Source organism: Sceloporus undulatus, chromosome 1 (assembly GCF_019175285.1).
Source record: "Sceloporus undulatus isolate JIND9_A2432 ecotype Alabama chromosome 1, SceUnd_v1.1, whole genome shotgun sequence".
NCBI lineage: Eukaryota > Metazoa > Chordata > Lepidosauria > Squamata > Phrynosomatidae > Sceloporus > Sceloporus undulatus.
The window spans coordinates 57,765,506-57,778,514 of NC_056522.1; the positions used below are offsets into that span (position 1 = coordinate 57,765,506).

Sequence of the window (13,009 nt, forward strand, 5' to 3'; positions counted from 1 at the left end):
TTTTGTGAAGTTAGTGAAACTTGTAAAGCCTTTATGCTTATATGTACAAATATAAGATTCATGGGAGGAATAAAAACTTTCCATTTTTCCAGATGAACAACAACAAGCCAGCTACTTTTAATCTTTTAAGTGTATGCAATTTTTAGGATAATTTTCTACAGGAAAAATGTTCTCCTAAAATTGAGAAACCAAGTCTTCCACCAGCTGTTATTTTAATTTACCCTCTCTTTTCTGAGAAAATCTACTAATAAGAGTATTTCAAATATTTTTTCCTTCTTTTTAAATGAAAGCAAGACAGAAAAATGCAATGTAATCAAGTTTGCTGTTCAATTGTTTCATAGTTCCCAACAAAACAAAAAACATTATGTTAGATCTTAAAGAGTTTATGGTAAGCTTTTATTTAAAACATAAAGGAATAAACCAAATCTGCCATTCTAATGTTCATTTGGATTTCACAGGAATTTAGGAGGTATTTGTGTACATACAAACAATGTACTGTTCAACTGACAGATAATTGTTCACTTTGTGGAAGGTGGACAGGAATCTTAATTTGTACAGCCCCATGTTATCCTGTTCAAATCAAATCTGCAAACCGATGGTTCTTTGTTGATCACATACACACATCAGTAAGAGATTTCTTTCATTGCATCAGTTCACTTAAAAGAAAGGAAATAATCAGGAGGTGGTTGTTAAGTCATGCTGGTACCACATAAGGTTTGTAAACTGAGGAAGCCTTTGATTGAAGCAACATTACAGCAATTAAATGTTTTGAGAAGTTTCAAAGATGAGGAGCTAGATGTTCTGCAGAGTGATTTGGGGGAGAGAGGGCATTCTTTCCCCACAAAAGTATCTCAATGTGATACTGCTTGGGGGCAAGCTGGTCATGGGTTTGATTGAAAGGTCGAAATTGCTCTGAAAATAAAATGTTTGGTCTGGAAGGGATTTTTTTTCATCCTTCGTCCCACATGAAATTCCTATTAACATCAATGGGGCTTACTCCCTGATCACTGTGTATAGGATTTGCAGCCTCAGACCACATTTACAGGTAATACTTAAACTACCCTTTGTCTTTCGCATGCCTTTAAAATGCCTTGTGGTCCTCTCTGGTGTAGTTTCAAACACATGAAACAGTAATTTTTATTGGAAAGGAAACTGCAGGCAAGAAATTGGGAGACGATTAGGACTGGGAAAGGCAGCTATGAAAGAGCTAGACAAGTTCCTAAAGTGAAAAGATATACAACTGAACGTTAAAATGAAGATTGTTCAAGTCACTGTATTTCCCATCATTATGTATGGGTACAAAAGCTGGACAGTGAAGAAAGCTGATAGAATGAAAACCAACTCATTTGAGATGCCATGCTGGAAAAGAGTTCTGTGGATACTGTGGATGGCTAAAAAGTCAGATAAATGGGCCCTGAAACATATCAGATATGCACTCTCTAGAAGATGGAATGACTAAATTGTGGCTACCATATTTTGAGTACAACATGAGAAAATATAACTCATTAGAAAAAACAATAATATTGGAAAGATAGAAGGCAGTAGGAAGAGGGGAAGAGCACCACAGATGGATAGATTCAATCAAAAAGAACATGTCTCTAACTCTGCAGGAACTGAGCATAGTACTGAGGATAGGGTGTTGTGAAGATGCATCATTCACAGGGTCATCAGAGGTCAAAGTCGACTTGAGGGCAGTTAACAACAAATTTTGGCCCTAAACTATTTAGGATTTTAGAATATTAATTGGCCTAAAAACCAGAGACTGCCACTGAGATTCTGGCTTCAGTTACTTTGGCTAGGACAAAGACAGGGGAATACCAAAAGCTGCCCCATCCATCAGATCAGAAAGTGTCTGGCTCTGGTCCAAGGTTTTGCATATGTGCAAAAAGAAAGCTTGTTTTCCAAACCGCTTTCAGAGTATTTTCAGGGCCCCCAAACAGTTTCATAACTAGAACCTGCTTTATGCACATGTAAAAGCTTTTCATAGAATCCTAGAGTTGAAAGAGACCACAAGGACCACCCAGTCCAACCCCATGCCATGCTAGAACACAGAATCAGAGCACCCCCAAAAGATGGTCAAAAATGGCCTCTGTTTAAAAACCTCTAAAGAACGTGACTCCCCCACACTCCGAGTATACATATTCCACTGCCAAACAGCTCTCACTGTCAAGAAGTTCTTTCTATTGTTTAGGGGAAATCTCTTTTCCTGTAGTTTACTCATCCTAGATTATAAATTTACTCATAAAATGACATAGCAAAAATGCCTTTTTAGGTTATCAAAGTCTTTTCACAACTTAAGTGTAAAATAACATGTAAACTTTACTTCAAAACCAATGAAATAACCCTGCCACCCTAGATTATAAATTTACCATGTTTGAATCCATTGCTCTGGGTCCTATTCTCTGGAGCAACAGAAAACAAGCTTGCTCCAGCCTCAGTATATCCATTCAAATAATTAAACAGGGCTATCACACCACCTCTTAACCTTCTCTTCTCCAGGCTAAACATACCCAGCTCCCTAGGTCCTCTCCTCATAGGGCATGGTTTCCAGCTGCCCATTCCTGGGAAGGTTGGAGTGAAAAAGATATATAGCTTCTCTCTCCCCAGAAACTTTTAAAACTAACACAATACAGAAATTGTAGGTTGTACTAGCAGTGCAGATTCCCTAGCCACTAAGTACTCTGCAGCATTAGCTCAACTGCAACACTGATAATCCAGCTTTACACCTACATGATTCTTCCTGCTTATTCCCTTACCAAGGAAATCCTTATAGCTCACTTTCTGGAATTTCATCATTAGTTAAAACTATATAATTAGTTAAAACTGTATCAAGATGGGACTTGATTAATCTTCTGTGAATTACTAAACAGTCTTCTTCCTTTCCTTTTGTGCTATATTGTGATTTAGTGTACTGTGATTTTACTAATACTGGCTATGGGTCATTATGGGTGTTACAATTGTCAGTGGATAGGTAGACTATAAATGGTTATAAATTCAAATGGTAATTTTTGCTCAAAATGATCCAGGTAAGAACTGTATTGGTAGATTTCATTCATGAAGAGGCGAACATCCTGTGCTTAATCACAAGCAACACCACTTTTTATTAACAAAACTGCTAGATTTATTCATGTTGAATGGGAAAAAGTACAATATTCATTTTACTTCAAAAAAATTACTTAAAATATATGATGAAAATGTCTTACCTTGACAAAAAGTAGCATTAATTCTCTTGTAACCTTGTGGACAGTCCACTACTGGGCTATATCCAGAGTAAGCTAAATTTGAAGAGAAAAAAGCACTAGTGAATTAGAAATTACAAAATCTATGGGCCCAAACAGACAGGCCAAAATAAAGCTTCTTTGGGTCACTTTGGAGGTATGCTGTTTAAATGACACATGCATCTTAAGAGGCCCAAAGCTGCGCTCCAGTCCTTAGGACAAGAGCATGGCTTTGGAGCGGTTTCCAGCCTTTTAGGATGCATGCATCATTTCAACAGCATACCTCCAAAGTGACCTGAAACATCTTTATTTTGACCTTTCTGTTTGGTCCCTAAGTGATCTAGACTGTAGTTTGGTGCATTGGAGAACTACAGTGTACTTTCATGCTTCTTCCTCTCTCTGCTCTTATACACCAATTCTCTCCTTTATTACAGACTGTTGTACCCACTATTTGCCACATCAGCTGAGTCAGGTCACTGTGGTTAAAAGTAATGTTTAATCAGAGCTTGGAAAGGTTTTCTCTTGGTCTAAAACTTCCAGAATCCCCAAGTCAGCATGGCCTCTGTGGGGATTCTGGGGTTACAGCTTAAAAGTTAAATTTTCCAAACTCTGCCTTTAATATATCTTTTTAAAAGGGCCTAAATACTGTGGGCCCTTGGTATCTGCTGGGATTTGATTCCAAGATCCACTCCCCCACATGGATAACAAAATCTGTGGATGCTGAAGTCCCATTAAATGCCATGACATAGAAAAATGGTGTCCCTTATAAGAAATGGCAAAATCAAGGTTTGCTGTTGGGAATTGATATTTTTTAAAAATATTTTCAAGCCATGGATAGTTGAATTGGTGGATATAGAGGGCCAAGTGTATTCTGAAGGTACCAGACTCTGTCTGATCTTAGAAGTCAAGCAGGGTCAGCCCTGGTTAGTACTTGGATGGAAGACTACCAACAAATACCAGGTGCTGGAGGCAACATTTCAAAGGAAGGAACTGGGAAAAATACCTCTGAGTATTCCATGCCTAAGAAAATCCTATGAAATTCATTGTTCACCATAACTCAAGTTCAGACCTGCAAAGATCTGTGATTTTTACCTGCTGTCTAGTAATAATAACTCTAATTATTAATAGTTTAAAAATGTCTCAAAGATGGCATGGAAAATATTTCAGTCACAAGGCAAGGTCATGAAGTTCAGAAAACTATAAAAGATGCCAAGAAACTCCTACTTTCATCCAACATAATTACTGTCCAGTGAGTAGTTTTACTTTAGTCAAGGAAGACATCAAAATGTCATGGGAATAAAGTGACCCTGAATCAGCATCCTGTGAATGAGTCAACCACAAGGCACAGATACTAGTTAAATGTCAAAAGTGTTAACAGCTTGCTCAGTTTCCTCTTAATATTTACTGGAGATCTATGAGATGAGTTCATTTTCTTAGCTTCATAAGAAATTAGTAAGCATACAAATGCTTCCCTTCACAAACTAACTATAGAGAGAAGGGAGTCAAATATGAGAGGCAGCAAATCTTCTTTGCCTTGTAACTGCATCATGAAGAACTGTATTTCCACATTTGTGAACACCACGCTAATGACTTAAATAGGTGCTGTTTCGGCTCTTTATCATGGCCACAAACTAACTGCATATCTGAAAAATAACAGTAGCATACAGCACAGAAAGAGTTCATTTTAAAGCATAAAAGTTTTATTCATATCCCCATTTTCTCTTTGTAAAAACACACACATGCTTATATATGTTTAAAAAATGACACATATAGCACAAAACTGGGAGGTGGAAAAGAGATCTGAAACACACATACCTGGTTTTTTTTGGACACTTTTGGCATTTGTTAAAACCCCAGGAAGTACCCACAGTCCCACAGCAATCTTCTTGCTTTGAGAGGCCAGGAAGTGCTTTACCACACTAGAAAAATAAAATTGAGGAATCTCAAGTTAACACTGCTTAAAAACAAAACAGCTCTATAACAACACCATCTTGATAATTCCCCACATCTAAATGGCCATTAGTAGCTTTTTACATTCACCACAGCCTACTCAATAACTTGAAATGCCTCCTTTGTCTCAATCGCAGCCTTCATACCTTACCACAGGAGCATAGGAGATTCTTCCCCATGGTTTTATCTTGTCCTACCACAGTAATGTCCTGATGTGACGACAATAAGGACCACTGGCCCTACCATATAGTTCTGGCTTCTAAACCTGGTTGCTTTGTCTCATGCCAGCACAGTAAAGTTACTAAAAAGTATTTCCTCAATTACTGTGACAACATAGGAAAGCGTCCTTACACAGAGCAGTCCTGTCTGATTCAGCCAAATAAACTATACAGTGAAAGATTACATTCAGGCAGTGGTGTGGATGCAAGTTCTTCACCATGGATTCAAGCCCCTATTTGTGTGCTTTACCTGTGCTATCTTAAAAAGCTTCTGCAAATTGGTTAGTGAAATCACATTAAAATGTTGCCCTACACTGAAAAGTTGGGATTGAGGAAGTAAAATAGGCCATGTGATTATTTTCTGTCTGCTCCAATTTACCCCCCTATTCAGTTAAATGCACATTTTAGAGTTGCAAGAGTAATGACTCTCATAACTACCACTCTCTGTGATGGCCTAGAGAAAATGCTCAGTCTGTTAGCAACTTTAGCCAAGTCAGCCCGTTATGGAGGAGTTTTGTACATCCTCAACTTCAGAATAAGGGGCTCGACAGACCGACCCTTTGGAGCGGCCTGCAGCTTCCCCTTTCCTCACGGGATCAGGGCTGCAGCAACTACACGCCCCGGCCCCAATTTAGCCTTTCTGCAGTGCAAAAAGAAGCTGCAAATGTGGCTCCTTTTTGCACCACAGAAAAGGCGCCCTAGCTGATGTGGCAGCGGCTTTTCACTGCTTCTTCAGCATCCCACCATCTGGTCAGGCAAGTGGCATGGGGGCGAAGTCAAGGTGGATGGCATGCAGTTGCCATGCCCCCACTCTACCTGCATGCTGGCACTTTATGCCAGTATGTTGAGCCCCTAAATTCACCTCTGAATGATTTGAACATGCCACACTGAATGCTGGATTTAAAATGACATGCCAGGAGCAGATTGTAGCTGCTTGTGCCCTGCTTACTGGCTCAACAGAGTGAAAAATAAGCTGTCAAAAATGGCATTCAGGATTCAGCTAAATTGCTGCTAAGAGAGAAGAATTAACATATCTTCTTTAAAAAGAAGTTGCAGGTTTACAAAAAAATGCACAACTGCATAAACAGCAATAAACTGTCCTAAAAAGATCCTGGGCAAACTATAGGGAGTAAGTCATTGACTACTATGGGGAGAAGAACCAAGAACTTTCTTGGCTAGGAAAGGAGACAGGCCCATAAGCAAATGATGATGTAACAGACATTGCTCTTGTTTGTCACAAATATTCAGCAAGCCAAAAAAATCTAATCTTACTTAATCCATATTTTAGGATGGATAATATGTTCTGAAAGACCTATCTTCTATTAACCATCTAATTAAAAAGGTTGTATGTACAGCGCTGTGTAAATTTACAGCACTATATAAATAAAGGTTAACAACAACAACAACAACAACAACAAGTTGAAGAAAAGGAAGGGCACAAAATAGCATTATCGCACTTTTGAGAAACTGACCAATTTATGATGTTGTGGCATCATGAACATCAGAAATTGGTATTGTATTACCACAGACTTTTGTAGAGAGATCGTTCCATGGATTAAACTTTTTTGTCATAGCCACCACATGCTGAACTAGCCCTAATGGATTGCACTGAATTAATTTTTTTCATATAGCATTTCTAACAAAGCAATATGCAAACACAAAATTAGACAACAGATTTCCAGCCAATTTATTCATTAGTATGCTGCAATCCAATTAATTTCTTATTAATATATATAGCATTCCTCTCCCTCATTCTTCTTATAAGGAACAAACATTGCTATAATTTCTTCCTTATCGATCCCTATGTTCAATCTTATGTTAAAATATTTCTAGTTACTAATCTCACTGCCAAGTTTATGCTCTGTTTATTATGCTGTTGCTGGAACCGTGAAGACAGACACACCTTTCCTCTCTCTGAATAACTTGCATGTAGAGTAGATACAGATCTAAAAACTTAAATTTGATTTTGAATTCACAACTACAAATCCATAATATAAATATTCAGAAAGTATCCGTTCTTAGGGTTTTCAGTAAGAAATCTGAGCTTCCGAAGCACACGTTTTGAATGTCATCAACAGTTCCACCTGAGACTTTGTCAAAACTTTAACTTTGTAACTTAAGAAATTAGTTTCAATGTGAAAATGTTCAAGATTGCTTGCGGACCCAGTGGTGAGTGTGGGACTTTGATTTTAGCAAGAATGGGGGCAGACCACATTTTGTTGGGACAAAAAAAGGCTATTATTATTATTATTATTATTATTATTATTATTGGTTATAACTGAATAGGCTTGGCCTACAGCATGGCTCCAGAACCAGCCTTTAGTAATCCCACCTGCTGGCCAATAGCAACCCATTTACTGATAAGTAAACCCATCTGCTGGCCAACAGAAGCCCATTTATCCAACCTGCTTTCTGTGTATCACTGAAACAACAGATGTGGAAATCCACTCAGGCAAAAGCCAATGTGTGGTTCCCCTGCCACCCAGGAGTGAAGAGAACCATCTAATCCTGAGCAGGGTATGATATGGTTGCCTACATCTCCAAGGTCCCTTAAGGAGACCCATACTAGTATGAGGGATACACAGACCATGCCTATCCCCCAACTGTATCTGCTGCCATGCCAAAACCACCCCATGTTGTGACAATCAGTGTTAGTAGTGGGATCCATCCCATCAACAAATCAATCATGTATACACAACTGCCAAAACAGAAGGTGGGTGGGTAGGGACAACAACAGAAGCTGACTGAATATATGAGATACATATGGAGCACTGTCCCGTCAGCCTGCCTCTGGTTGGTTGCCCTTCCTACTCCATATCAGAATGTAGAAAAACCATGTGGACCTTTGGCAAAGAGAAATAACCCCAGCACCTAGAACATAGTGCCTATCCTCTCTTCTGCAATCACAATCCACAAATAGTAATTGCAATATCAAGTACATTTCTTATCAGTGAACTAACACTCCCTAAGTGGTTTACAACGTCTCAGACAATTGCCCTAAACAAGCTGGGTACTCATTTTACTGATCTACAAAAGGATGATGGACACTGATAAAAAAATTCAAGATTATGAAGAGGAAACCTCGGAATTCTCAAAAAATTTATTAGATACAGCAAACAAAAAGATACCATATAAATTCCTCAGAAATTTGGAACAGGAGAAAGAACTGTCACAGATACAATGATAAAATGGGCATCTGATTTAGGGCACACAATACATATGGACAGTTGGAAATCAGCCTGTGAAAAAACAAAGAAATTCACAAAATCAGAAAGTCTTTGGGAAAAATTTTGGAAGATGGAACATAGGTGACATTTGACCCCTAATAAAATGGCTAAAGTGTACAAAACAGACCCAGAAACTTGTTGGAAGTGTGATAATACACCTGGAACTTGGATTCATGTATGGTGGAAATGCCCAAAATTAAAACTTTACTGGAAAACCATACATAGAGAAATTGAACAGATGTTACAAATTAATTTTGAAATGTGTCCCAAAATGTATTTGTTAAACATGTTAGACAAACTTTCTACACAAAACAAGATCAAGCACGGTTGAATCTTACTATATTTAGTAACTGCCGCCAGAACTACATTAGACCAATTTTGGAAAACTCATGAGACACCTGATCTTGAAACATGGTGGGAGAAAGTTTTTGAAATGAGGGAGATGGACATTTTAACAGTCGTTTATCTCATAAAGACATTACAGTAATAGAAAAAGCGTGGGACCCAGTATTGACAAAGTGCAGATATAGACAATAAAGGGTGCAGATCACGATATGACAAACGCCTCTTATGTAATTTTACATTTGATCAGACTTTAGTAATATACTTCGAGGTAACAAGAAAACATTGAACAAGGGAAAAAAGAGATGTGTGACAACATTATGTACAGAGTTGAGAGTTGATTTCAAGTTAACTATGGAAGTATTTGTACAATTTTACAATGTATTCTCTGAAACCATGAAAGGGTATACTGTATATCCGTAACATGGTGAAATGGAAACTTCTTTTTTAGCTCTATGTAAATAAAATGTTGTATAAAAATAAAAATAAAAAAACAAAACAAAAGGATGATGAAGGGCTGAATGAACGCTAGGGCCCTACTTGGAATCGAACTCACAACCTCATACCGCCAAAGCTCCTAAATAGTGCTCACAGTGAAACAAACGAGTTAGAGATGACTTGTTAGCATAGACAGTCAGTTTTGATGATTATAAATGTAGGGTTTTATTGAATTTCAATTCCAATTATAATTTATGTCAACATTAATAACAAACAATACTGTTCCTTATTTTAGCAAATCAGAACAGTAAACTAAGATGAATGAACCCAAGTGCTTGAGCGTATCCATTGTCACTGTAATTTTTTTAAAAAAAACATTAAAGTCTGGTATTTCAGAACTGATCAGCTATTATAATCAAACTATAAAGTTCCATTATAAAATATTTGATGTTACACAATGGCTTTTCATCTCAGCAGAGTAGTGAATCCAGGGCTGCATCCAGACTGGTTGGTTTGGAACCGCTTTAATTCTTTCTAGTTCAAGGCTATGGAATTCTGGGAGTTGAAATTTGTTGTGGATGCAGAGCAGAGCTTTGGGTCTCACAACAAACCAACTCCCAGAATTAAAGTGGTGCCAAACTGGGTTAAAGTGGTGCCAAACTGGGTTATTTCTACAGTGTGGATGAAGCCCAGGTTCTACTATGAGCTTTAAAAGAACTGTTCAAGGTGCTCAACCTACATGGGGGATATGATTCAATAACTTGGATAGTTCCTTCAAAGTTCAGATTAAATCCAGAGTTCACTCATAAATAACAGACATCAGAGCAACTTCTTACCACTGAAATGTACTGCCAAGCCTGGAAAATAGCACCTTTGTATAATGTTTCCCAGGAAAGCTGAAGAACTGCAGTTGACTGAGAATGTTAAAGATGGTACTGAAGGACCATGAGCTGCACAAATTGACTACTAATACAGTATTGGCCTATGTGGGCTATATAAACTAAACCTACTTGACCTTTTATTGATGGGACAAGATCATTCATTAATACAGGGAACACTGATGATTTGTGATCATCAATGGCTAATACAAAATAACTTTGCTGCACCAACACTGTCACCATATTTTTGCTTTATGATCATTTACTGGCTTATTCATATTAACATTCATGACTTAAAACCTCAGGGTGGCAACTTGATGCAAGTCTTGGGGCCCATTTACACTACACAATTACAGCACTATTATTCCACTTTAATTGTCATGGTTCCATTCTATGCAATCTTTGGGTTTGTGCTTTGGTGAGGCACTAGAACACTCTGGTTGATAATTCAAATTGTTTCTCCTTAAACTACAAATCCCAGGCTTCCATAGAATGGAACCATGACAATTAAAGTGGAATAATAGTGCTATAACTGTGCTATAATTGTGTAATGTGAATGGGCTCCAGATTTACAATGACCTTATGAACATTTTAAAATCAATAAACCTTAGTAGTAGTTTCATTTATTTATTTGATTAAATTTATATCATGCCTGTCTATCCAAAATAGTGAGTGCCCAATGGTCCTCAACTTCTAGTGCATGTGTGAGCATTAAAGCAGGGACAAGATCTAAGAACAATGGACAGGGACAACTTAAATTATGTGCATAAGAACAACAGTGAAATACCAATACCAAATAGCAATTAATTTCCATGACATGCATATCAGGCCTCAGAGAACTGGACTATGGAAAGCCTAATCTAGACAATGTTTGGATCCATCATGACATGATGTTTAAAAAAAACCTACTTCTGACCTAGGGAATCACGTTGTTCTGGCAAGATAATGAGGAATGGGAATCAGTTACTGGTCACAATTTAAAATGCAGAGTCAGATCTTACAGAGACACAATAAACAAATTGAAATCACTATGTTCTCTAAGTGTCAAGAAGACATGGTGTCTGCTTGCTCGTGTATGACTTGAAGACTAATCTGATTATAAGATGAGAAAGGCACAGAAAAAAGCAATCAAAATAGTGAAGGGGCTAAGAGTGACATACCTACAATGAAAGTGTACATCATCTGTGTCTGTTTAGCTTATAATAAAGGTGAGTAAGGGAGGGTGGGGCATGAGAGAAATGTATAAAATCATGCATGGTGTGGAGAAAGGGGACAGGGAAAAATCAAGAATTTAACCAGGTCCTGGGTGAGAAAGTACTTATTTTGTGCATCTCAAATCTCTTCCCATTTAGCTTGGATGGCTCCAAGATCTAACATAATGAGATATTAAGAGACAGTAACATATTCTTTCATAATACTAGAACCAATTATTCTGAGCACCTGTAAGCTTGGTATGTTGTATGACTGCTGCCTCCAGAGGTTGCCTACTTTTGCTAGGACTCAGGCATAGAAAGTGCTTCTACTTTTATTAAGCTTGGCCTCTTTGTTACTTCATTAGATGTTACTTGGTACATATACAAACATAAATGTTGGTTTTAGGTACATCTCTCTAATGGTGGATCCCATAGGTAAATACTTTATCTTCTTCTACTAGCTACTACTAGGAGGAATAACAGATAAATTTTATAATTCTTTCCCAATGTCCTTCTTTTTAGAGAACTCTGTCTTATATTCTTCCTAAGCAGAAAGCTGCCTGCCCTCTCCTAGTACCAGTCCGCATCCAAGAATTAGAGTACTGGAGTGCCCCAGATCTGCCTACGGCCTGGGCATACTGGTCTGCATGGGGCTGAGGAGCCTCTGGGTCCCTTAACAGTAGCCAGCAATAGGCCTGGGTGCTGGAGGAGAAGCCAGCAGGCCTTTGGGGTCTGTGGAACTAGGCAGAATATGAGGAACTGGGACTGATGCCACCTGCTGTGCTACTACAGAAATCTGAACCAGGGTCTTGCCAGTGCTCATGACCTGGTTCTTGGGGGCATCTTTGTTGATTTTTTCCCTGTCTGCTTTTTTCACTTTCCAGCTCTCAACATCCGTACATGGTGAAGGGAAATACTATGGCTTGAATGATTCTGACTTTAGTGGTCAGTTATACGTCTTTACTCTTTAGGATCTTTTAAAATGATACAAAAGTCAAGCACTGTGGAAGAAAAAATACAACCATTAATGTGCTCAATTTGCATAATTACAATGTAAATTAGAGTGGTTTGCATAATTAGAATATTTTCTAATTAAGAAGTGGAATATGGCAACTCTAACAAACAATCAAGCTGAGCTTGATTCTACTTTTTGGGACACTTGTGAAGAACAAAAATACATAAACAATTTTTATTTTACAGCGCGCCCGCGTCATACGTGGGCGTGCTTTACACGACTTTCAGCTTATGCTGAAAGCCGCATAGGGAGTAATGGGGTGTGTGCCTGTGGTGTGCGCACACCGCTGCACCACTGCACCGCCGTGTGCACAAGCCCCATTTATTTAAATGGGGCTCGAGCATGCACGGAATCTGCTTTACGTGGGGGAGTCCGGAACGGATTCCCTGCATAAAGCAAGAGTGCACTGTATTTCGAAAACATGTATCCCGCCTTTCTCCTGCAGTGGGACATAGATAAAAACAGCCTAATTCAAAACAATAATCACAAAGCATTAAAACACTGAACATTAAAACAGCACTCAAACAGAA

The 13,009-nt window shown here is 38.3% G+C and overlaps 1 protein-coding gene across 1 annotated transcript in view; it reads right to left on the reverse strand.

Annotated features, from left to right (window-relative positions):
* The window catches only part of LTBP1 (latent transforming growth factor beta binding protein 1), a 198,152-nt gene that overhangs the window by 123,245 nt on the left and 61,898 nt on the right, over positions 1-13,009 (reverse strand). The window contains 2 exon segments of the mRNA XM_042461184.1: positions 3,204-3,275; positions 5,026-5,137. Of these exon segments, the coding sequence (XP_042317118.1) occupies positions 3,204-3,275; positions 5,026-5,137 (184 nt within the window).